The sequence below is a fragment of the Barbus barbus genome, assembly GCF_936440315.1.
Source record: "Barbus barbus genome assembly, chromosome: 14".
NCBI lineage: Eukaryota > Metazoa > Chordata > Actinopteri > Cypriniformes > Cyprinidae > Barbus > Barbus barbus.
In genome coordinates, this window is record NC_136742.1 from 29,233,548 (window position 1) to 29,261,321 (window position 27,774).

Here is a 27,774-nt window from a genome sequence, read left to right on the forward strand (position 1 = left end):
ATGGAGTGGCTTCAAGTCTTTGGAGTCCTGGCAAGTTTGTTACTCTGCAGTGGAGCTCTAACCACGCCGAGGTTTGTTCAAGTTACAGTCCTATATTTAAAAAAAGTAAGCCGTTTATCACTAGTACTAGAAAAGGTTATTATAATGTTGAAAAATTGTATTAGGCCTTCTAGGAATACCACAAAAAAACTAGTTTCCTAGTTTTCCTAGTACTTTTGTTTTTTCAGGGTTTTAGGGATGAATTGATATTGAAATTTTTAGCATTTGAAAAACTTTGATAGAAAAAAGTTGCATTTATTATGCCAATATTCTAAATCTGCACTCTATCTAGATTTTTTTTCATGCTTTAAGATTTTCAATAAATAAATAAATTAAAATAAGTCTCTTCTGTTCACCAAGGCTGCACTTATTTGATCAAAATACAGTAAAAACTTAAATATTATCACCATTTAAAATAACTGTTTTCTATTGCATTATATTTTAAAATGTAATTTATTCTTGTGATCAGATCTGAATTTTCAGCATCATTACTCCAGTCTTCAGAGTCACATGATCCTTCAGAAATCATTCTAATATACTCATTTGCTGCTCAAGAAACTTTTCTGATTAACATCGATGTTGAAAACAGATGTACTCCTTAATATTTATTCAGGATTCTTTAATGAATAGAGAAAATTTATTTGAAGTCCTTTGCAAACTTATAAATGTCTTTATTGTTACTTTTGATCAATTTAATGCACCCTTGCTGAATAAAAAAAAAACATATTTGGAACAGTAGTTTCTGGTAGAAAATGAGCTGTTTAGCGGCTTTGCGGTTTGGAAAAAAATAAGTCCTGATATGATATAATCACAGATATAATGTATCTCTATAATAATCCTATGTAAAATATGATATTTTTTCATTTCAGCCCAGCACAGAATTCCTCCTATCTCATATCTGTCTCTGAAGCTCTCCGCTGTGGCGTTCCGACCGCTTTATCAGTCACCGTTCTGGCAGATTATTCCATCAAAGTCACGGCTGAACTCATCCATGGAAACAGCAGTGTGGCCCAAACAGAGGGCACCGTCCCAGCAGGTAAATCACCGTCATCTGACTTTTTATTGTGTTCTTTTATTGCACTGCATTGAATTATCATCTGGCTCATCCCATATTTGCATATCTCATATACATATGTAAAACCTGTATTATGTTAGCTTGACAAAACCAACATATACTGTTTGGTAAACTTGGGTTAGGTTTGTTTATAAATTAATTATTATTAATTATTTTCTTTATCAGAAGTGAACTCTTACTCAAATTTTCAAATTTTATTAAATTTTTTAGTTTATTTAATGTTATGCTTCAGTAGCGGACAATTAATAAATGAAAAGCTGATATATGTAGAAAATCAGTTTTAAATCATTTCTAAAAAGCACCTTTTGGTTTTTTGAAGTTTATAGCTTATATTATTTAACAATTAGTTACATATGTACAAATGTATTTATTTAGCCCAAGAAGCAATGCAATTTATTCAATCCTAAACATATTATTTGTCTAACAGTGTTTAAATTTACATTCAAAATCACACCGTCAAACTGGAAAAGTGACCTTATTAGAATGACCTATACAATGTACATATGATATTATATAATATACATCTCCACCCTGTTCAAACAAGTATTGGTGTCATTACATTCATGTCTGCTCTGCATTCATTTTAAAGGCTCTACCAGACTGCTGGCTCTTCCCCCCGTGAGTATCAAGGCTGTAATTTTCATGAATGAATCAGTACAGAGTTGCAGCGTTAACTGTGTGTTATTTTCCCTCCGCAGGTCTTTTACGATGACATGAGTTACTGGTATCCATATCAGCTGGATGTTAAGGGGTTTGTTGGCGCTAATCAAGTGTTCTCCAACTCCACCACGATGGTCTTCAGTCCAAAGTGCATGTCCGTCTTTATCCAGACTGACAAGAACAACTACCAACCAGGGCAGACGGTGAAATTTCGGGTTGTATTGGTTACACCTGAAGGAATGCCGTACAAGGGTCAGATCAATATTTTTATCAAGGTGGGTGTCTGCAGTGTTTGGCAATTATGCAATAAGTCTAAAATCCCCTTAGTTGTTCTAAATTCACTGTAAACCACTGGGTGTATTGCTTTATGAAACGGTTACCACATAATAGATATATTAAATGTGATTGGCTGTTTCACAGCGTGGCTCATTTCAGTAGCTCACAGAGCAGGAAGGAAACACAGGGAAAATATATATTTCATTACTTGCTCTCGCAGTTATATCGTTGGGTAATTATACTGTAAATAAAATGCGGGCATCAGGGAGCCGCTATTAATATGCGGGCTCTAAAACTGCTTTCAAATGCACAATCGCTTTTTACTTTCACTTTCGGGATTCGCGATCACACAAACTCTGTTTATGCTATGGAGCGGCAGTACTTACCACACATTTTACAAGATCAGATGCTTGTCAGTGGTGCTCAGGATCTGTAAATCATTCGCCATCATCCTCAGTCATCTCTCCTTACTCTGTTTATGTTGTAAGTGAAATCTTATGTACTGTAATGTAACAGGCAACAGCTAGCAAGGAGCTAATCATGTCCCTTTCGTGGCTCGCGTTATTTTATTAGAATGCGTTATTTGCTCTCCGTGCCTTTCTGAATACAGACACCAACCAATCCCTGCACTTCACATCCCTTGCACAGCCTGGAACATAGCATTTATTTCCATGATCTGACATTTTCGCTGTTGTCCTTGCTTGTTTCTTTACAATAACTTCTGATGGTTCGGCTGGCGGTTGGCCTAGAACATGGGCAGGTTTATGCAAATGTTGGGGGCGTAACTATTAGTGATCCCGACTGTTACGTAACAGTCGGTGTTATGTTCTGATTCCCCAATTTTTCAGTGGTCTTTTTTTATTCACAAGATTTACATAATAAGGAGGAAACAGTGGTGTTTGAGGCTCACGTAAATACAGTTTTCCATTCTATGGCACCTTTAAATGAGAAAAATATCAAGTAGCTTTAGAAAGAAAAAATGTATTTGATTCAACATAAAATGTATTACAGATATACAGCCTAAGATCAACATAAAAGAAGAAAATTTGTGAAACATCTCTGTATTTTTTGTTCATACAATGAAAGTCATTGGTACCCAAAAGAGCTTGGTTACCAACATTCTTCAAAATATCTTCTTTTATGTGACACAAAAGAAAGTAAGTCACACAGGTTTGAAATGACATGAGGGTAAGTAAATGATGACATAATTTTCACTTTTTGGGTGAACTGTCCCTTTATTTATTTATTTGTATTCATTCATTCGATTCGTTCAAACTGCTGATTCATTTTTTGAATGGACCACTGAATCATTGGTTCACCCGATTCGTTCAGAAACAAAACACCACTGTGTTGCTTGGAGATGCACAATATTCTGCTATGGCTTTAAATGTAATATTTTCGTTGGCAAAGCTGAGCAAAAACAATATTGTGTTTAAAATATAACACAAAATTAGCCTCTTATTTATTGAACTGTTGTATAAAATCACATTTGCACAACATTTGCATCAATATTTTTGCGTTTACAGTATGATAGACGTCTGACTACAGTTTCATGTCATCTAAAATCTTTATTAATAGCTATGGTATAACATGCTCATCATTCATTAAGAGAGTTTTTTTTTATTTTAGCATATTCATCAGACAATAATTGCACAATTTTTATTATGTAAAACCAACAGCATTACAGCAGCAGTTTTAATTGGATTTTTTCTTTGGAAAGAGAATATAGCAAAATATACCTTAATTAATTAGTGTTTTCTGCTAGCCACATTTCACATACATCTGGCTCTAAACTGCTCTTTTCTTTATTCAGAGTTGTATCCAAAAGCTCCATTAAAGCAATCAAAACTGTATCTCTATATTCATGCTATGTGTCCTCTTAAGGTGTAAATTAATTACTTTTTTTGTTAACCTGGCAACACATCCCTTATGGAAATTTGATTATTAAAAACAAAAAAATCCAAGGTTACGACAGTTAAACCATGATAACCACAAATTAATCATGGTTTTTGCCATGGTTTTCTTAAGGGATTTGTATCTGTGAGTACATTGTCTTTCTTTCTTCTTTATTTTGTTTTTATAACTGTACTGCCTTAATGGTTTGATGTTTTGTAGGCTACTGTTTAATCCAAAAGAAGAAAGTATGATCTATCATGAAATGTATGGATTGTTTTTGTGTTTTTAATGTGAACAGGATCCCAAGGGGAATTTGATTCGACAGTGGCTGTCTGTGGATGGTTTTCTAGGTGTTGTTTCGAAAGAGCTGAACCTCTCTCAGAACCCGTCGCTTGGCCCGTGGAAAATTGTAGCTGGAATCAATGTGAGTTGTGTGAAAACTTGAGTGGAAGGTTACTTTTTTTTATTGTTTTGGCGTATTATGCAGAAAAAATACATTAGCAAGCACAACAATTACTATCAGACTAATATCAGACTGTTTCCAAAGTATAAAACTGACATTCTAATTCTAATTCTAATTCTAATTCTAATACTGTTATTTCTGAGTTCATGCAGGATGTCGTACATGACAGAGTGTTCACTGTGGACAACTATGGTGAGATTTCACATACGCTGCATATCTTTTATGATCTATTTTGTTTTTCAAAACAGCAGTTTTTATCAGCATGTGTTTACAGTGCTGCCTAAATTTGAGGTGAAGTTGGACGTCCCCTCCGCCCTGCATTATGAAGACATACTGACCGGGATGGTCACAGCCAAGTGAGCATTTTTCCTGAACAGTAGTCTGATTATTTAATAGAAACACAAAATTCATACTTTCTCTCTGTTCTCAGGTATTTTTATGGGAAGCCCGTCAGTGGGATGATGTCTGTCATATATGTCCACTTTTTCAATGGCTTTGTGAGGCATCACCAATTTACAGAGACAGTGAGTACAGTTTCAGGAGAAACATCTACATTTCAAGCTAAGGATGCACCGATACTAAATTTCTCAGCCAATACTGATACCGATACTGACAGCTTCTTAAGGGAAAAAAAAATCTCTCCCTACTAAATAATGCTGTATGCAGGTTAAATTGAACAACAAAACTATTATATTAATTGCTGTTTATTTTCGTAGATTATAATCACACTCACATATAGGCTAAATGCTCTTTGCAATAATTGGATGGGAGATGGCAGTGCATTTGGTGAAGGGAAAACCGCGGACCTGGCATCCCTGGCTTGAACTACAGGTTGTTAATAGGGTCAAATAGAGACAGCGTTTACGCTGCTGCATTAGTGCATTATTACTGCTTTAACTTTAACAGACCCAAATCAAACATATACAGATTATTGGCCGATACAGCGGTGCATCCCTATTTGAAACCCAATGCATTAAATATAAAGTTAAAGTTTCATTAAGTGTTAATCTGACTGATCATCTCTGGTGTAGATTGATGGTTCTGCTGCGATCACATTTGATGTGAAGTACTCCAAATGGTTAGGTGACGACATGTATTCCTATTACGATGAATATGGGTCCAGTGAATATGTCAACATTATCGTGAATGTCACAGATGTTACAGGTGCGTCCCGTCCTGCCTGTACCTGGCTGTCAAACATTAATTACATGAACTAAAGTGCATTCACAAATTGAGATGTACGTTCAGGTTTAATTGAAGCTGTTTTCATTTCTCTTTCTGTAGGGTTAACCTACAACAGCACCGCAAGGGTTTCTATTGTGAAGAATAAATATAATCTGGAGCTTCTGCAGCATCCACAGATCATAAAACCCTCCATGACCTTCACTGCTCAGGTAAAGACAGATAAAAAAAACTGCAGTGTTACACTTCAGTACATATTTGGGGCAGACTGAAGTGTCACAAGGTCACGTTTCACCCTAAAATCAAAAGAAAAAGCAAAAATATACACAAAAATGAACTGTATTTTTTAGGAAAATTAAGAATGATTGTATTGGGATATTATATTTATGACAGTTCACTAAAATTGTGTGATGTGTCTATGTGATATACCATTGCCATAATGTCAGGTCTGTTTTACAGTTTACATTTTTTTGCACAAAATTGCTGTTATATTTTTTTGAAATCAACAGAAATTAAACGCAGTACAAAAATCCTACAGTGATTTATAAATAATATAGATTTAAATAATGTATAATTACCCATTATTGACAGTAAATCCATTTAGAAACCACACTGAAATTTACACAGAGCAGCTTAGCACTTGCGTTCTGCAGCATCCAGTTCATCCTTACTCAGCTCATCATCCTAAGATTTTCTCAGTGGATTTTAGTGTGTTTTATTTTATTTTTTTTACAATAATGTCAGTATTTAAATAATATATAATTATTCTCACATTAATGAGAGTTGGGACATCTTAGTCACGAAAATAATGTCACAGTGCAAAAAAATGTAATGGTTCTAATTCAATTAAATTAAAGAATGGGGGGGGGGTTCAGTTTTTATTAAAATAATGTCATTATGCATTTTTTATTTTTTATATATAAATGTTTAATTTTTGTGAAATATGACCCGACATGACCAGTAGATTGATCCTTTTTTCCTCATATTTTTATTTAATAAGCTGAAGTTAAGCACCTATGACAGCCGGCCGCTGTCAGCTGAAGATCAGAGCAGAAGCGTGCGGCTGGCGGTGACCCAGAACGAGTTCAGCCCTTGGACGTGGATGTGGAACAGCGATGAAGACACAGGGCCTCACACAACGAACAGCACACCAATGAGCTTCTCTCCCATTTACGATATTCCAGTGGAAAATATGGATCTTCCTGTTACTGCTGATGGCGTGATGTCTTTCCAGATTCACCTCTCTGACAGGGTTTCGACGCTTGATATAGAGGTGCGAATACTTTCCACCGCTTTGATATCAATATGCATAGTAGAAGCATGTCAACTGGGAGGAAGTTTGACCTCTCTTCTTCCTCCTGATGTTGCTTTCAGGCCCGGTTTGAAGACACAGTCCAGCGTCTTCAGCTCTACAGGAGTTATTCTTCACCGAGCAGATCCTACATACAGCTTCACAGAGACAGCGAGCCTCAGGTACGCAAGCTGTTTGTATTTCATGCTGTTATCTTTGTTTTCATTGTGTTTTCACTGACAGAGGGACTTTTTGCAGGTCGGACAGCCGCTGTATTTGACTTTGGAGAGCAATTTTAACCTGACAGAATTTCACTATCTTGTAAGTATTTTGGATAAAGCGATACTGCATCCGTTTTTAAGACAAAAATTGAACTATTGAGCCAGTACTGATGAACTCTGTAAGAGAAATCTCCATGAGTCAATCAATCAGTCAATCAATCAATCAATCAATCAATCAATCAATCAATCAATCAATCAATCAATCAATCAAACGTCGGAAAGTTCAAACAAACTTTTTGAAGCAGATTTCATGATGGGTTTAAATTCTGCAATTCTGCAATTTATTTAGAATTATTGATTAATTTAGAAATGTACATAGAATTAGTTTGACTGAAATTATATTTAATTTATTTAATTATTTGTAATACATTAAATGTAATTGAACCTGCAAATGTATTATTTTACACATGAATAAATATTCATGTTTAAATATGAATAATTTATTAATTTAATATTATTTTATTTAGTTTTTTATATATAGCCAGACATTCTGAAATAAAATACATTTATTTTGAATTGCAGACTAAGTGGTGTTTAATCTGTAAAATCATATCACAGTACCATTGTAAAAAAGAAATACACGTTTGCATAGTTCTTATTATGGAAATAAAATACTTTAAATGAATATACTAACCGAACATAAAGTTTTCACTATATTGCATGCTAGTAACGGAAATAAATGAAAATGTATTATATTTTAAATGAATATTAAATGCAATTATTTGAACTTAAGAGTGCTTTTTTGATCAGCTTAAGTAGGACTTAAGTACATCCTAATATGTGATTTCATAATTACATTTTTGTCTTTGAAATATGGTTAAAGTGTACTGCTGAATGCAGTGACTGGCATTTGATAAACTAAAACATACTGCTATGTCTACACTTGTTTTTAAGCATGCATTTAAATATATTATTTTTATTTTATTTTGTATTACATATCTGTAAAGATGAAGTTGCTATGTAGTTCATTTAAAATTTTGTATATTTACAAACTTTTAATTTAATATTGAATAAAAGAGCTAAATTAAATATAGTTAAATGCTTTGGGTGAATTTAAGTTTGTTAGTACTTCTTTAATACACAACAAAACATTATAAAAAATATTAAAACATTTTTATTTTTAAACTTTTGTTTCATTAATATTATATGTCTAGTGTTTATATATATATATATATATATATATATATATATATATACTTTTAAGATTTGACGGACACTACAAGTGCACATTCAATATGATTAAGCACTGGGACATTTCTGAGAAGAGCCTGTATTGATGGACGTGTTCTGCAGGTGATGTCCCGCGGTCGGGTGGTGGATGCTGGGACGGTGCATTCCTCCTCCTTCAGTCTGATCACAGATCACTCTTGGACTCCATTGGCCTGTGTGATGGTGTACCACACACTTCCAGACGGAGAGATCGTGAATGATGCTCTGCAAGTTACTTTCACACAAGTCCTGAGAAACACGGTAAGAGTTCATTACGGGATATATAAATGTTTGGAAATACAACATTAGTAAATATTAAGGTGGAAATTCATAAATGTGATTGATTTTATTTATAAATTAATTAAATGCTCATGTAGTCATTAGCCTATTTTTGTAGGTATACTGGTTAATGTTAATAGAAAAGTTACAGAAATAAAAGCAAATAATAATAGACTTGGTCAAAAAGTCTTCTTAAAAGTGTTTCATACTCCGTTCCTGATAGATTTTCTCATTAATTATTATAATATGTCCATTTTAAGAGAAACATTGCACTATTGAACTTAATGAAATATACTGCAATTCTGAAATTGTAGTATTTTTCTTTTAATTGAAATTATATTGAATCAATTTGGACATGCAAAAGTACTATATTTATATTTACTATTTAATATATTTATTATATTATTTAATAATGTTTTGATGAAAATCAGACAATTAGAAATAAAATACATTTATTTAGCATTTTGCGAGACTAAGTGTAGATTAATCTGTAAAATAATAAGCTCAGATAATAAGTTTCGCTTCTATTTTTAATGTTTCTTTATGAATTTTGACATGCTGAATATGAAAATCACACTTTTTGTGTATCGCTGACAGTGCACATTAAAAAAAAAAAAAATTTGACAACCTAAACAAGCTAATCTGTTATTACTCATGCATAAAAATGACACGGTACATGCATAATACTGAGCTAACAACAGTTTCTAGCATAAACAGTTACCAAAAGTGAGTCGTCCAGAAGTGTACATTGTATGATTTATGACAAGCCCCACAATGTTCTGGAGTGTTCCAGAAAGCACTACAATATTACAGAAACTAAAGCAAAATATCTCTAAAATTAGAGCAAAATGAATACAAAAACGTATCTGTACTAAACCAGTGTTTCATAATTAATGACTTACCTGAGTTAAATATTCATCCAAATATTTATGCTATACAATAATAATTAGCACCTGCACATTACAGAACACATTTTTGTGACATTGTGTAATAAACAACTAGTGTGTATTTATAGCATACATTTATATAATAAAAATGATTTTCTTTATTATAAATGATATAAAATTTGCATTTAAACTGTTTAATTATTCTAGTTGAATATCCTGTTTCATTCTGAAATGTGTCACATCATTGAAGTGAAATGGGTTGTAGTGTCATTATAATAATGATTCTTGGTCTCAACTGCAGGTGTCTCTGAGCTGGAGTCAGGATCGTGCCGAACCGGCAGATTCCGTCTCTCTCTCCGTGTCTGTTTCCGAGCCCGGATCTCTGCTGGGAATTCTGGTAGTGGACAAAGCAGCATTGGACTCCAGCAAAGACAATGGCATCACAGAGAAGACGGTAATATGGCCTTATACAGGTTCTAGATCACTGACATCAACACGGGGCAAATATGGAGATCCTTTGTTTTCCGGGTTTCTCACCTGATTTCTTATCTCGTTCAGTGTATTGAGTTTTAAAGAGTGGGAAATCATCTTTGGGATTTTTAGATGATTGTTTTTCCAACAAAAAGATAACTAAAACTGGTCATCCTATGTAACCAAACGCTGACACCACACCCGCGTTTCACTTTTAAACAAAAGAAAGAAACTGAGAGGAACTGTGTTTATCAGAACTAGGTGAAGAGGTTTGATGGTACAGACAGCATTGTGTTGTTCTGGATTCACAACAATAGCCGGTTTGTGATGGCCAAACAGCAGCGTGTTCTATTCAGATGATGTTGGGCATCACAAAAACTGATCAAAACTAATCTAAGATCAGCAACATGAGCTTCTGTGTGTTTTTCAGGTGCTGGAGGAATTCTTGTCGTATAGCAGAGAGATGACCCATGCGGATTACAACATGAAAATGGGAGATCCGTATTCCATATTCATGGTAGAATGTCATCTTTTTATCTCAGGAACAGAACATGTATTACCTGTCTGCACAGGGTTTACAGTTGTAGTTTTATTCTGCAGACGTGTGGAGTCACGGTTCTGACCGATGCCAAGCTGTTATTTCCTTTGTTCCGTAAGTCTTAAGGCTGAATCTACCCTAACAACCACTCAGAACACCATAGTAACCATCTAGTAACGCCCTGGCAACCAATCAAAACAGAGTGACATCATGTTGACGAGTTTTGTGCTCATTTCCTTAAACTGAGGTGAACAGGGTAAAATCCCCTAGCTAGCTAATCACAGTACATTAAGAGATTACATTTTGTGTGAAATATTATTCAAATGAGGCATTATATGTTAAAGGTGCCATAGATACAGTATTTTAAATTGTTCTCTGATATCTACACAGAAGGTATTTGGCTTAGGGCAAAAATTCTCCAGAAACGGTTTTACATGTGCATTTACAACCCTAGGATTTCTTCCCAGAATGAATTTCTCCCTCTTTTTTTTTTATTTATATATATATATTTATTTATTTTTCTGGCTGTTGTTATCAGGTAATAAAAAAAAGAGATTCAAAATCCCTTCTGTAAAAACCTTTAACTTGGCAAAATGATGCAAGAATTTTGCACCTGGCTTTATCTAATGTTTAGATTTCTTAAAGGTGGCATAGAATGGAAAACTGTATTTAACTTGGCATAGCTGAATAATAAGAGTTCTGTGCATGGAAATGACATACCATGAGCCTCAAACACCATTGTTTCCTCCTTATTATGTATATATATATATTTTACCATGTTTTAAAGAATTACAATATTATATAAGTCAGGTGAATTATATATGAACAAACTCCTCTGTAAAAACTTTCAGAATATAGATATGAATAAAACTGATCAGTTCAGTGTATCTAAATACTGCTGAAGTGGCGATTTCTGCCTCAAATCCGAAAAAAAAACTAATTTTGAGGAAACAGATATGCATAATAATTTAACTCAACATTAATAATAATCAGACATTGTTTCTTGAGCAGTAAATCAGCATAGAATGATTTCTGAAAGATCACGTGACACTGAAGACTGGAGTAATGATGCTGAAAATACAGCTTTGACTCACAGGAATAAAGTACATTATTTGAAATATATTAAACCAAAAACAGTTATTTTAAATTGTAAAAATATTTCACAATATCACTGTTTTATTGTATTTTTGTTCCAATAAATGAAGCGTTAAAGGCATCTTTAGCATATTCTTTATTATGGGTGAATTCCAAACGGAAGTGAGCATCCCTATGCCCTACTCCCTTCGAAGGGCAGAGCCCTTGAAGTGTGTTCTTTTAAGGGTGTAGGGCATTACTGTCTCGTATAAGCATTTGGAACTACCTTGGTGAAAGGAATGATGGACAAAATGTTACCTTGACAACGCTGCGCGTGCAGCAATTCAGCGCTCTAACAGTTGTTAATAAATAGGCTATTTCTTCTTCGTAGGGGGAAGTCGTGGCCTAATGGTTAGAGAGTTGGACTCGTGATCCAAAGGTTGCGGGTTCGAGTCCCCGGCCGGCAGGGATTGTAGGTGGGGGGAGTGAATGTCCAGCGCTCTCTCCACCCTCAATACCACGACTGAGGTGCCCTTGAGCAAGGCACCGAACCCCCAACTGCTCCCCGGGCGCTGCAGCATAAATGGCTGCCCACTGCTCCGGGTGTGTGTTCACGGTGTGTGTGTGTTCACTGCTGTGTGTGTGTGTGTGTTCACTGCTGTGTGTGTGCACGTTGGATGGGTTAAATGCAGAGCACGAATTCTGAGTATGGGTCACCATACTTGGCTGAATGTCACTTCACTTCACTTATTGTTATTATTTTATTCAAATACTCTCTAATTGTGTCTTATTTACTATTAAACTTTTTCAAACCAAACTTGCTTAAACTTTCTAACAAAACATTTTTAAATCATATTTCTATCACTGACGAAAATATTTTTTATTACATAAAAATAAAGACAAATTTAATTAGCTTATTCTACTTACGTTTGTATGTAAAGTCAAAATAAACCCCAATATTTTGCTTTAAAATGCATCGTAAGATCTCCTAAGTGAAGATCACATGATCACAAATGGAAATCCCTTCCGTGAAGTGACCATCACATATTTCCTTCGCTAACGGACGTCTGGAAGGGCCCTTTGTGAAGGGATTCAGTTGTTCACTTTTGTTTGGAACATCCCTACAAATGGTGTCCCCTTCCCGAAGTGCTCTTCAAGGGCGCAAAAAAGTCTGTAGACTATTGTCACATTAGGAATAAAATAAACACTTAAATGTGTATTCTTTCCACTTGTCTAAAAGAAATGTAATGGATGCAAGATAATGTAAAATCTTGAAACTGACCAGTACATGAAAAAACAATAGTTTTGCCTGTAATGTCTTGCCTTTCCATAATCATTTTCTCACTAACGCTCATGTGTTCCACAGCAGGGGCGGAACACTTCATAGATCAGCAGTATAGCAATGGTTTTCAGGAGCCAAGAAAGCGAACAGACTTTCCTGAAACCTGGATCTGGCTGGATGCTAATGTGAGGTATGAGGAGATACATATCTGTCTTCGAGCTGATTAATAACACACATGATATTTCTTTAATATCCCAGTTGTTTCTCCTAGACAGCAATGAGTGAAGCAACTTTTGCTTCAGCATCATTACTCCAGTCTTCAGTGTCACATGATGCATTAGAAATCATTCTAATATGCTGATTGTTGTGCTGCTTCATATTTTTGTGCAAACCATGCATTTTTCCAGAATACTTAGATTAATTGAAAGTTCTAAAAGAACACCATGGATTTTCTTTATATTATAAATATCTTTAGTCACTTTTGATCAATTTAATGCATCCTTGCTTAATAAAAGTATTAATTTATTTGATCTAAAGTCAGAAAATTTAGCAAATTAAGTGTTCTGCTACTCTTTTTTTTTTCCTAAGAACGTTCTGAGCTACTATCGACATTTGTTTTATGTCAACAATTTACTAATTTGCATCTGTTATTATTTATGTTGCAGTAATTCTGCCTTGGATTCCTTCCAGTTCACCGTGCCGGACAGCTTGACCTCCTGGGTGGCCTTTGCCATCGTGATGTCAGAGAATCTGGGTTTGGGCATCAGCGCTCCTGCAGAGGTGACGCATCATGTACAATTGATCTGTCACTCAATATTTACAGATAATGATTATTAAAAAGGAGTTTCTTTCCCAGTTGACTGTGTTCAAAGATTTCTTCGTGTCACTGAATCTCCCAGCGTTCCTGATCCGTGGAGAACTGCTACTGCTGGAAGTCAATTTATTCAACTATATGGATGTAGATCTGGAGGTGAGATTTGTGTTTGTAAAATAGTTAGTGTATTTGTTGTCCACTAATACTTCTGAAGTATCGAAACTGTTTTTTATTTTGTTTTATTTATTAGTGATTTGTTATAGGAATAGTTCACCCAGAAATTAAAATTTGCTCAAAAATGTCACCCTCAGGCTATTCAAGATGTAGATGAGTTTGTTTATTCATCAGATTACATCCCATCACTTCCTCACCAATGGATCCTCTGCAGTGAATGGGTGCCGTCAGAATGAGAGTCCAAACAGCTGATAAAAACATTACAATAATCCACACCATGTTAATTAACTTCTTGAGAAGCTAATTAACATACTGTGTGTTTGTAAGAAACAAATCCTTCAACTTTAAACCATTGCTTGTAGCTTTAAACCTTCGCTTCTGGCCAAAATACTATATTCTATAATCCATAGTAATACTTCCTTCAGTGAAAAAGGCCATCCCTCATTATCCTCTCACATAAAAATCCACCCAGATATTTGTTTGGAACTTTTTTGGCATGTAAACGGTGCTTGATCTGTGCATATTTCTCTCCTGATTCAGACGAGACAACATATTGAACTGGAAAAAGCAATATTATAGATAGAGCACATTTTATGTTAAAAACATCTTAATGATAGAATTGTTTATTATAACACAGACCTTTTCACTTTACAAGATGTTAACTGATGGACTGGAGTGGTGTGGATTATTGTGATGTTTTTAACAGCTGTTTGGACTCTCATTCTGACGGCACCCATTCACTGCAGAGGATCCATTGGTGAGTAATGAACGAATGAATGAATGAATAATGCATTTATATAGATGTAATGTAAGGCTACATTTCTCCAAATCTGTTCCCAAGAAGATACAAACTCCTCTATATGATGAATGGCCTAAGTGTGAGTATTTGTTAGCACATATTCATTTTTGGGTGAACTGTTTCTTTAAGGCAGCGTCAAACTTTGTGTTAGTTATTTGAACAAACCACTGACTCACAGTATTAAACTCTGGCACACAAATAAACAAAAGTAAAATGTTTTGTGAATGCCATTGGATGCTGATGTGGGAATTGAAGTCAGCTAAATGACAAATGACCTGAAGCTCTCTTCATGTCTTTACCTGTCACAGGTGATGGTTGTGGTTACAGAAAGTTGGATGTTTGAGTTTGTGTCACCAGACAATGGAGGATTTTCCTTGGACAACATGAGGAAAGCCTCAGTGTTGAGTCAGAACATCACAACGCTTCTGTTCCCCATCAGAGCCACAACACTGGGAGAGATTCCCATCTCCATCAAAGCCACTTCCGTCTACTCTTCAGACTGGGTCTACAAGACGGTTCTTGTCAAGGTGATTGATTTCAGTTCAATATTTCACCCCAAAATTAAAAGAGAAAAAGTGTTGACCTATTTTGCATAAAGAAAATTAAGGTTGTTTTGCAATTATTCATGCATTTATTTATTTATTGTTCATTATTATTGTTCATGACTGCAATGCTTATGGATATTTTTAGCTTTTTTCCTCATTATGTTTGATGATTCTATATTTCTTAAAGCAATGGAAAATCTGTAATACGTTAATGTTTTTATTTTAATAAATGAAAGACAGTACAACTATTTATTTTGACAGTTTTCATGACAATTTTTGTGTCATGTGTTCATGACTGCAATGCATCTGGATATCTTTAGGTTTTTCCCCTCATTCTTAATGATTCTATTTATTAAAGCAAACCAAATCTGTAATACATTGGTGTTTTTAATAAACTGAAGACACTCCAACAATGTGCAACGGCCTGGGAAAGTGGAAAATCCTACTAAACTTTTTTGTTGTTGTTGAATGATTTTTCTCTAGCCAGAGGGACTGGAGCAATCATATTCTCAAACCTTGTTTCTGGAGTTTCAACTGAAGCAGAACACTCTGAATAGGACAATGTCGTTTAATTTTCCTGCAAATGTGGTTCCTGACAGTCAAAGGGCCAGCGTATCTGCTGTGGGTATGTATCCTCACTTTGTATTTCTGTTCTAAGAGCACATTATCAGTCTGCTGTTGCATATTGAGTGCAAACATCTCTCCTCTGTATGTGTATGTTGAAGGTGACATTCTGGGCCCATCCATTGGCAATCTGGACTCTCTCATTGAGATGCCTTACGGTTGTGGAGAGCAGAACATGATCCATTTTGCTCCCAATATTTATGTTCTCCAGTACATGAGAAGCACCAAGCAGACCGATGAACAGACCAGAAACAAAGCTATGAGCTACATGATGGAAGGTAAACATTGTGTAGTCTTATAGTTCTGAGACAAAAAGCAAATGTCCTTGAGTTATCATATATGTTCTGTTTGATTGCAGCTTATGAACGTGAGCTTTCCTACCAAAGGCTTGATGGTTCCTTCAGTGCTTTTGGAGACAGTGATGATTCTGGCAGCACATGGTATACAAAAACACATTACAGCTTAAATTCTACCCCAAAATTCTGATTTGGAGTAAAAAAAGCATGTATCATTTTTAATATCAAACATTTTCATTCCTCTTTTCTGTTCAGTGCTGATAACAGAACTGGTGGATGAAAATGAAATCAAACACGCATCATGTGTGAGTGATTGGTGGTGTGTTTTGTGATATTCAGGCTGTCAGTGTTCGTGCTCAGGTGTTTCCTCCAGGCTCAGGGCTTCATTTCCATCGACCCGATGGTGATACAGAGGACAGCATATTGGCTGCTGGCTCATCAGAACGCTGATGGTTCGTTCGACGAGCCGGGTCGGGTCATCCACACAGAGCTCCAGGGAGGACTGGATGGGCCAGTTTCTCTCACGGCATACGTCCTTATAGCGCTTCTGGAGGACGCTGAATACAGGGTGAGTTAGACAGACTGAATGATAGACAGACAGACAGACAGACAGATAGACAGGAAAATAATTATTTGATCCCCTGCTGATTTTGTAAGTTTGCCCAAGGGGTTTATCATTTTCATGGCAGGTTTATTTTAACTGATAGAGACAGAATATCCAACAAAAAATCCAGAAAAAGCAGCATACAAATGTTAAAAAAAAGATTTACATTTTAGTACATCAAATAAGTATTTGATCCCCCATGCAAAACATGACTTAGCGCTTGGTGCAGAAACCCTTGTTGGCAATCACAGAGGTCAGACGTTTCTTGTAGTTGGCCACCTGGTTTGCACACATCTCAGGAGGGAGTTTGGTCCACTCCTCTTTACAGATCCTCTCTAAATCAAAAGGTTTCTTGGCTGTCTCTTGGAAACTCGAACCTTCAGCTCCCTCCACAGATTTTCTATGGGATTAAGGTCTGGAGACTGGTTAGGCCACTCCAGGACCTTAATGTGCTTCTGCTTGAGCCACTCCTTTGTTGCCTTGGCCGTGTGTTTTGGGTCATTGTCATGCTGGAATACCCATCCACGACCCATCTTCAGTGTTCTGGCTGAGGGAAGGAGGTTCGCATCTAATATTTTACGGTACATGGGCCCGTCCATTGGCCCCTTAATGCGGTGAAGTCATCCTGTACCCTTAGCAGAGAAACAGCCCCAAAGCATAATGTTTCCACCTCCGTGCTTGACTGTAGGGTTGGTGTTCTTGGGGTGATAGTCAGCATTTTTCTTCCTCCAAACACGACGAGTCGAATTGATGCCAAAGAGCTCAATTTTGATCTCATCTGACCACAGCACATTCTCCCAAGCCTTCTCTGAATCATTTAGATGTTTATTGGCAGGGCCTGTACATGTGCTTTCTTGAGCAGGGGGCACTGCAGGATTTCAGTCCATTGCGGCATAGTGTGTTACCAATGGTTTGCTTGGTGACTGTGGTCCCAACTGCCTTGAGATCATTAACAAGCTCCTTCCGTGTAGTTCTGGGCTGATCCCTCACCTTTCTCATGATCACCCTTACCCCATGAGGTGAGATCTTGCATAGAGCTCCAGACCGAGGGCGATTGATGGTTAGTTTGTATTTCTTCCATTTCCGGAAAATCGCACCAACAGTTGTCTCCTTCTGACCAAGCTGCTTGGCGATGGTCTTGTAGCCCATTCCAGCCTTGTGCACGTCTACAATCTTGTCCCTGATGTCCTTTGACAGCTCTGTGGTCTTGCCCATGGTAATGGAGAAGTTGGAATGGAAGATACAGCCATATCACCCTGCAGCCCAAGACCGGTTGCCCACTGAAGCTAAGCAGGTTTGAGCCTGGTCAGTACCTTGATGTGAGACCTCCAGTGAAAACTAGGTTGCTGTTGGAAGAGGTGTTAGTGAGGCCAGCAGGGGGTGCTCACCCTGTGCTCTGTGTGGGTCCTAACGCCCCGGTATAGTGACGGGGACACTATACTGTAAAAAGCACCGTCTTTCGGATGAGACGTTAAACCGAGGTCCTGACTCTCTGTGGTCATTCAAAAAATCCCATGGCATTTCTCATAAAGAGTAGGGGTGTAACCCCGGTGTCCAGACCAAATTCCCTCTACTGGCCCTTGTCAATCATGGTCTCCTAATAATCCCCATACACTTGATTGGCTCTATGACTCTCTCTCCTCTCCACCTGTAGCTGGTGTGTGGTGAGCGCACTGGCGCCGTTGTCCTGTGGCTGCCGTCGCATCATCCAGGTGGATGCTGCACACTGGTGGCGGTTGAGGAGCGACCCCCCACATGATTGTAAAGTGCTTTGGGTGTACAGCAATACATAATAAAGCGCTATATAAATGCATCATTCATTCATTCGTACAGATTCTATGGACAGGTGTCTTTTATATGTCTTTTAACATTTGTATGCTGTTTTTTGTTTGATATTCTGTCTCTATCCGTTAAAATAAACCTACCATGAAAATGATAAACCCTTTTTTCTTTTTTTTAAGTGGGCAAACTTACAAAATCAGCAGGGGATCAAATAATTATTTTCCCCACTATACACTGTAAAAAAAAAAGTTGAGCCAACCTAAAATTTTAAGGCAACCAGCTTCAGCAGATTTTTGAGTTTTCTCAAATTATTGTTTTAAGTTTATACAACAAAAAGTTGAGAATCTCCTACAAAAATAAGCTGAGATAACTCAAAAATCTGCTGAAGCTGGTTGCCTTAAAATTTTAAGTTGGCTCAACTTTTTTATATATATAGAGAGAGAGAGAGAGAGAGAGAGATAGATCGATTGAACATAGGATGAATGGATTGATTAAAGACTATCTGTTGTGTCTCTGGTAGAGTGCTTATGAAGGCAGCATTTCTTCTGCCGTGAGTTTCCTGACGTCTCGCCTGTCTCAGAGAATATCCAGTAACTACAGCCTGTCTTTAGTCACCTATGCTCTGTCACTGGCCAACAGCACCGCCGCTCCATCTGCCCTCACCGAGCTGTTGACCAGAGCACTAACTGTTGGTAAATATACTCTGGATTTATGCTCTAAAGACAGCACGCCACAGATGTGAAACACACACACAGCTGAAAATAACCTGCAATTTTCCTTTAAATCCACACAGAGTGGCGAGCAGCTGTAGTGTTATGGATGAGCGTTGCACCTGGCACAGTAAAATGTGTTAGATGATACGTGTTTATAATAGTTGGAAGGTGACTCTATATCTGGGTTTTTCAGATGGAGTGCCAACCTGGAGACCTCCAGCCAACGTCCTGTACAATTCCTGGCAGCCAAGTTCATCAGATATTGAGATGTCGGCCTACGTACTGCTCGCTATGCACAGACTCAAACTAATGGATGAAGGATTCATTCTGGTGAAGTGGCTCAGTAAGCAAAGAAACCATCTCGGGGGATACGGATCCACTCAGGTACATATCAAACAGACGTTCAACTCAAGAGAGAGACAATATAAAATCTTTAAATGGCTGACTTTTAGGCAATTTTAGACATTCAAGCTCCAGAAACGAATGTTGACATTTTAAAAAAGGCTAAATTGTCTTCTAAGGCATTCTAAAACTCTGGATAAATAGTTGTTTTTAGTATGGTTTTCACAGAAATATTAAGTAGCACAACTGTTTTCAACATTGATGATTATCAGAAAGATTTCTTGAGCAGCAAATCAGCATATTGGAATGATTTCTGAAGGATCATGTGACACTGAAGACTGGAGTAATGAGGCTGAAAATTCAGTATTACATCCATAGGAATAAATTACATTTCACAATATATTCAAACAGAAAACTGATACTTTAATTTGTAATAATATTTGACATTTTTACTGTATATTTGATCAAATAAATGCAGCTTTGGTGAGCATATTAGAGAATGTATAAGGGAATATTCCAGGTTTAACAGAAGTTAAGCTCAGTCTATAGCATCTGTAGCATAATGTAGATTATCACAAAAATACATTTTGACTCATTCTACATTTCCTTTTTAAAAAAAAAACAAAAAAAACACGCACTTACAATGGAAGTAAATGGGGCCATTTCTACAGGATTTAAAAGCAGACGTGAAGCACTTCGTATTTCTGCTAATTTGTATAGTTGTTTTAAGGTTGTTAAAACCTTCTACAAAAAGGCTAGTAAGTGACTTTTTGCACTCTTCTGCATGTTAACACGCATAGTGTTTAAATCTGGTGGTTTTACTATTAATACATGTGACCCTGGACCCCTGGACTGAAGTTGTTCTTAGCAATGCATATTACTAATCAAAAATTAAGTTTTCATATATTTACAGTATGAAATTTACACAATATCTTCATGGAACATGATCTTTGCTTAATTTCCAAATTATTTTTTACATAAAAGAGAAATGAATAATTTTGAGCCATACAATGTATTATTGGCTAATGCTACAAATATACCCCAGCGACTTAAGACTGGCTTAGTGCTCCAGGGTCATATATATGGATTGACCCCATTTACTTCCCATTGTAAGTGCCTTTTTTTTTAGTAGGACAAGTAAAAAATGTGGTAATCAAAATTACACCTCCTGGGAATATTCCTTTAAGAATGTCAGCAGGGTTTAACATCTACTGAAGCATTGACTAGTGTCCCAGTGTCGATGATTACATACTGTACATCTATGATCTATTCCATTGATTCAGGGAGGTGAATTTGTTGGCAAGCGAATGTTTCAATTGGAAATCAAGCTGTGCGAAAGGCCATCGAGGTGAGATAAGAAAATGTACTTTTAATTTTAAAAAGGCCCTTGTGATATTACATTTGGCTCGGGACCGAAGGCCTGCGATCTGTCACCAACACTAACCTCAGTGAAGATTAGCAATTTCTGGGACGTGAGCTTTGATAAAGCACTGCGCTCATGTTGAAGCCCCTCGCTTTGACACAACAGCTCAAATCCAACAGGAGAACATCTGACTGCGCTCGAGAGAGCTTTGCAGTATTTGGTCGAGTGTGGAAAGATTAAAGGATCTGTGTCTCTGCTCCACACATGTGCGGTGTTATTTACCAGGTGGCAGGTGATTGAATCGAGAGTGTATCTGTGACACAGATGCATGGGCACCTGTTATTGATGCAGAGAGAAGATCACATCTGCCAAAACTGATACATGCTTATCCCATTTTTTTTTCTTGTTGAATGCACTTTTTGTTGTTTTGATCAGTTTTAAAGCTTTATTAAAATATCTGTGTTCTGTTTGTATGTCTTTGTTGTCAGGATACAGTGATGGCGTTGCATGCCCTGTCAATCTACGCCACCTTCAGCAGCGCAGAGTCCATAGATCTCATCATCACTGTGAACGGTGCCTTTGGCGCCACCACCATATTCAACTTAGACAGATCCAATTACCTGCTCCAGCAGAGCCAAGACCTGCCCGTATGTATATAATGCACTGCTCTAGAGACACACTACTGGTCCACAGATTGGGAACGTGAGTCGTGGCCTAATTGTTAGAGAGTTGGACTCGTAATCCAAAGGTTGCAGGTTCGAGTCTCGGGCCTGGATTGTAGGTGGGGGGAGTGAATGTCCAGCGCTCTCTCCACCCTCAATACCACGACTGAGGTGCCCTTGAGCAAGGCACCGAACCCCCAACTGCTCCCCGGGCACCGCAGCATAAATGACTGCCCACTGCTCCGGGTGTGTGTTCATGGTGTGTGTGTGTGTTCACTGCTGTGTGTGTGCACGTTGGATGGGTTAAATGCAGAGCACAGGTCACCATACTTGGCCGTATCAGAATCAGAATCAGAATGAGCTTTATTGGCCAAGTATGTTTACACATACAAGGAATTTGTTGTAGTGACAGAAGCTCCACAGTGCAACAGAAAGACAGTAACAGGACAGGACACAGGTAATGAAACAAAATAACAGGAAATAGCCAATAACCAATGTACAAAGCAGCAAAAAATAAAAATAAAAAATACACAATATATAATATATAATATAGGCGACTATGTATGTACAGGTGAAGTATGTGCAAATTAGAAATGAGAAAATAAAATAAGTGAGTGTGGTGAATGGATAATGTATTAGTTGTGTGTTCTACGTTTATTTATTGAGTGTTCATGAGATGTATTGACTGAGGGAAGAAACTGTTCCTGTGTCTGGTCGTTCTGGTGCTCAGAGCTCTGTAGCGTCGACCAGATGGTAACAGTTCAAAGAGGTTGTGTGCTGGATGTGAGGGGTCCAGAGTGATTTTACCAGCCCTTTTGCTCACTCTGGATAAGTACAGTTCTTGGAGAGTGGGGAGGGTTGTACCAATGATTCGCTCAGCAGTCCGGACTACCCTCCGTAGTCTTCTGAGGTCAGATTTGGTAGCTGAGCTGAACCAGACAGTTATTGAGGTGCAGAGGATGGATTCAATGATGGCAGAGTAGAACTGTTTCAGTAAGTCCTGTGGCAGGTTGAACTTCCTCAGCTGGCGAAGAAAGTACAGCCTCTGCTGGGCCTTCCTGACAATGGAGTCAATGTGAATATCCCACTTTAGGTCCTGAGAGATGGTGGTGCCCAGGAATCTGAATGACTCCACTGCAGTCACGGTGCTGTTCATGATGGTAAGTGGGGGGAGAGCAGGGGGGTTTCTCCTGAAGTCCACGATCATCTCCACAGTTTTGAGCGTGTTAAGCTCCAGGTTGTTGAGACTGCACCAGACAGCCAGCTCCTTAACCTCCTGTCTGTAAGCAGACTCGTCACCGTCCTGGATGAGGCCGATCAGTGTGGTGTCGTCTGCAAACTTCAGGAGCTTGACAGAGGGGTCTTTAGATGTGCAGTCGTTGGTGTAGAGGGAGAAGAGCAGTGGGGAGAGTACGCAGCCCTGAGGAGCTCCAGTGCTGATGGTTCGAGTGCTGGATGAGAATTTGCCAAGCTTTACTAACTGCTGTCTGTCTGTCAGGAAGCTGTTGATCCACTGGCAGACGGAGGTGGGGACGGAGAGCTGGGTTAGTTTATTTTGAAGGGTTTCCGGGATAATGGTGTTAAAAGCAGAGCTGAAGTCTACAAACAGGATCCTCACATAAGTCCCTGGTCTGTCCAGATGCTGCAGGATGAAGTGCAGTCCCATGTTGACTGCATCATCCACAGACCTGTTTGCTCTGTAGGCAAACTGCAGGGGGTCCAGTAAGGGTCCAGTGATGTCCTTCAGATGAGCCAGAACCAGTCTTTCGAATGATTTCATGGCTACAGACGTTAGTGCCACAGGTCTGTAGTCATTAAGTCCAGTAATTTTGTGTTTCTTTGGGACGGGGATGATGGTGGAGCGTTTGAAGCATGAGGGGACTTCACACAGCTCCAGTGATCTATTGAAGATCTGTGTGAAGATGGGGGCCAGCTGCTCAGCACAGATTTTTAGGCAGGCTGGTGACACACCATCTGGACCAGGTGCTTTCCTTCTTTTGTTTTTCCTGAAGACCTGGCACACCTCGTCTTCGCTGATTTGAATTGTAGGTGTGGGGGAGAGAGGGGTTGCTGGAGGTGTGAATGGTTGTGTGGAGGGGTGTTCTGGGCGGGTGTGGGGTGATCGTTCAAAACGACAAAAGAACTCGTTTAAGTCGTCTGCCAGGTGTTGATTCTCCAGAGTGCTGGGGGGTGGTGTTTTGTAGCTGGTGATGTCCTTTAATCCAAGCCACACTGAAGCCGGATCGCTGGAAGAGAATTTGTTCCTGAGCTTGTCAGAATAATTCCTCTTTGCCACTCTGATCTCCTTTTCCAGTGTGTATTTGGCCTGTTTGTACAAGACTTTATCCCCCTTTCTGTGAGCATCTTCTTTGGCCTGACGGAGCTGTCTGAGTTTGGCAGTGAACCATGGTTTGTCATTGTTGTAGAATAGATGAGTCCTGGTAGGAATGCACATGTCCTCACAGAAACTGATATATGATGTTACAGTCTCTGTGAGCTCGTCCAGGTCATTTGCTGCAGCTTCAAAAACAGACCAATCAGTCAGGTCGAAACAGGCTTGTAGATCCCGCTCTGTTTCGTTAGTCCATCTTTTAACAGATCTTAATACAGGCTTCGCAGACTTAAGTTTCTGCCTGTAGGATGGAATAAGATGAACCAAACAGTGATCAGAGAGTCCTAAAGCTGCTCGTGGAACCGAGTGATATGCGTCCTTTATTGTTGTGTAACAGTGATCCAATATATTACTGTCTCTGGTGGGACATGTAACATGCTGTCTGTATTTTGGCAGTTCACGGGAGAGATTTGCTTTATTAAAGTCCCCGAGAATGATTAAACAGTATGTCACGTCACTGTTTAAATTGTAATAATATTTCTCAATTTTACTGTTGTTACTGTAATTTTAATAACAAATACAGCCTTGGTGAGCAGAAGACCAAATCTTACTTTTGAATGGTGATGTATAAAGGAATATTTTGTATAAAGGATGAATCTGTAGAAAAATGTTGATTAACAAAAAATTCTATACAGTACACATATATATATATATATATATATATATATAGAGAGAGAGAGAGAGAGAGAGGAAAGTGAAGCTTATTTTAAGAAAGCACTTACGTTAATTCTTCTGTAAAACATGAGTATTATTTAAATTATTGTTGTCATTACATACCTAAATGACTGTAAAATAAAGTTATAAAATTGCATATAACTTAACACGATAAAGGCTAGTACATTTTGTAACTGAAAATTCAGCTTTGCCATGACAAGAATTTTAAATATATAAATAAATATATTTAAATTATTATTATTTTTTAAATTGCAATATTATTTGACAATTTTATTGTTTTTACTGTATTTTTGATCAAATAAATCTGACTGACCCCAAGCTTTTGAGCAGTAGTGTATAACTCCTAACACAAAGTATTAAACGTCAAGCACGTGCTGTTTCTTTTCAAAGTGATAAATAACTAGCTGACGCTCTAGTAATTTGTCAAGATCTGCTAAGTGACACAGGCTAATGTTGGGTTTGCCTCTACAGATTGAAGCAGAAGAGGGGGTTGATATTGAGGTGATGGCAGAGGGTAAAGGCTTCGCTCTGTTTCAGGTTTGTCTGAACATCTCCAAGTTAAGAATATGTCCTTAAATGCATTGTTTAGCAGTGCTGTGAAAAATATCGAAGCTAAAAAAGCAGGCTGCTCATTGCTTGTTGAATGACTAGTTGACCATCTTGACATCAGCGTAATTTAGCAGGATCATCTCCCTTGCAAAACTGTCAAATAGTGAGGTATTTCCAATGAAAGCAAGTTATGAAGGTTGAACAGCTGCGAATAATAACCGAAACCCCCGTAAAGATAAAAAGAGACGTAATGGCAGAAATATTTTCCGTTGTCATCAGCAGGAGGATCCCCTCTTTCCCAGTCCAATGTGTAATTACACCTTTGATTGCTCGCCATGGAGCACGTAAACCGGCCCAGATGCTGTTTTCCTCAAGCAATAGCTTGAGATGTTTTGAAAGGCCACACCGAAGAAACAGCGTTCAGAACTCTGTTCTGCATAAGATTCACAAAGCAGAGATGACGTCATTTTGAGTTGTGTTTGCTAATTTGGTCTTCAGACATTAATGATTCCTCAGTCATCTGGCTTGTACTGTTGCTTTATAAAACGTCATAAAAAAGACTTGAGTATTATTCATTTTCTCTTACTGTTTCAGCTTAATGTGTTCTACAACGTGATGAACCTGAGAACGTCGCTCAGACGGCGTGACATACACACAGATGAGGCCTTTTATTTGTATATAGACGTAATGGACAATGAAGAGTTCAATGTAAACCTTCACATATGTTTCAGGTGAGCGGCTGAGCCGAACACACACCGTTGTTAACTTTTTGCCAAAATTACGTGATTAAAATTAAATAAAACAATAGGGTTACACTATTGAGATCCTGATTATTTAACATAATTATTTAACTCATTGACTTAAATTAAACTCATTGAAAAAGTCTTTAACTCAACTGAAAAAAAAACTGTTATAATAAAAAAAAAAAAAATATATATATAATAATAATAATAATAATAATATAAAATAAATTTGATCAACAATAATTGTTTAATCTCTTATTTTCAAAGCCAAAATTGTAAATGTGAATAATTAAAAATGTACAAATATATTTGAATTATATAACAAAATATTAAAACAAATGGCATTTATTTTGAATAAAATATAGCAAGTGCACTTTAAAAAAAATCATAAATGAAGACAAAAAGTCTTGAACGGTTTCTGGTTGTCAGACTTTGTGGAGCATGTTTCTTTTTCTTTATATTATGAATGAATGACTCTGTTCTTGTTCTGCTATGACATTCATGTGAATTTGAGAAAATGGGTGTATAAAAAATGTGTTAGTTTTGTGAAAAGCTCAATTATTGTTAGTTGCAGATTCCACTTGGTTTGATTTTTATTTTTTTTTCATCTCATTATGGATGTTAAAAAAAGTTAAATCAGTATCCACATTGTTGATTAAACCGATTTCTAAAAGTCTACTTAAACGAATAATAAGATATAATCAATACTGCATTCGATTTTGGATATCTCATGCAAATCGTGAAATTCAAACATTTTTAAGTGTCCAAATACTTTTGAGGGTCAATATGTAGATATTTGATGGAATCACATCTATAAATCATATCATTTTTGCTTTTTTTTTTTTTTTTTTTTTTTAAGGCTGAGGGAGGACCAGGGCCTGAAACAGACGGGTATGGCCATACTGGACGTGGGTTTACTCACAGGGTTCAATTTGGGCCAAAATGGTGTCCAGCTTAATGATTTAGTGAGAAGAGTAGAGACGCCTTCAGGACGAGTTACACTTTATTTAGACACGGTGAGTTCCTCTTATATATTCATGACTACAATATTGCAGTACAAGTGTGCTAAGTCTATTTTTGTGCTGATGATGGTTTATTTGGTTCATGTTTTTGTGTGCATTATGCATTCATGGCTGACTGAATGTCCAATCTCATTTTCTTTTCTGTCATCAGGTGACCACAATGGAAAGGTGCGTTGAAATATCCACCATCCTGGACTTTAAGGTGGTCAATGTCCAAGATGCTGTGGTCATGATCTACGATTACTATGAGCCCAGTAAGACTCTTAAATAATAGCTCCAGATCATCTCTAATGCATTCCTATGTTGCAGTATGTGTTTCAAGCTCCTTGTTTCATTCCCTTGTCTTCTGCAGGACGGAGGACAGTGCGGTCCTACATATCTGAGACGAGACGGGACATGTCTGTGTGTTCGTTGTGTGGGCCGGATTGCTCCCAGTGTGGGGTTCAAGACATCTGGCCGACTGATGGGACGCCGTCCAACGGGACGCAGTCCAACGGGACGCCGTCCATTAACCAACATCCACTTCTGGCTCTAAGTTTGATCACGGCTCTCGTCATCCTCCTGTCAATATGCAACTAGTGTTTTCCCTAAATCAAAACCATTGTAATCAGTAACACCATAACAAAATTTGTAAAGCAAAATATATGTGTAAATTGTTAAAAAAAAAAAATTCTGTAAATGTGAAAAAAATCTGTGTACATTTTATGTATGAAAATTGGTGCATTTAGTTCAGTGCAACAATTAATGATTTTAACAGTTAACAGTTTAGACA

At 37.4% G+C, this 27,774-nt stretch overlaps 1 protein-coding gene across 1 annotated transcript; it reads left to right on the forward strand.

Moving 5' to 3' along the window:
• Positions 1-27,581, forward strand: LOC306880407 (CD109 antigen-like; the record flags this gene model as incomplete). Its single annotated transcript, XM_079433895.1, has 33 exons — positions 1-71; positions 909-1,075; positions 1,704-1,732; positions 1,813-2,049; positions 4,245-4,370; positions 4,562-4,601; positions 4,684-4,765; positions 4,840-4,933; positions 5,441-5,573; positions 5,694-5,803; positions 6,592-6,864; positions 6,966-7,064; positions 7,141-7,203; positions 8,457-8,633; positions 9,840-9,992; positions 10,440-10,526; positions 10,610-10,661; positions 12,988-13,093; positions 13,569-13,683; positions 13,760-13,873; positions 14,999-15,217; positions 15,719-15,860; positions 15,961-16,137; positions 16,218-16,299; positions 16,495-16,723; positions 19,062-19,233; positions 19,448-19,638; positions 21,448-21,606; positions 25,160-25,225; positions 25,832-25,968; positions 26,840-26,996; positions 27,154-27,256; positions 27,355-27,581. 33 exons carry the CDS (start codon positions 1-3, stop codon positions 27,579-27,581), a joined length of 4,389 nt encoding a protein of 1,462 aa, XP_079290021.1.
• Positions 27,582-27,774: the final 193 nt, after the last annotated feature.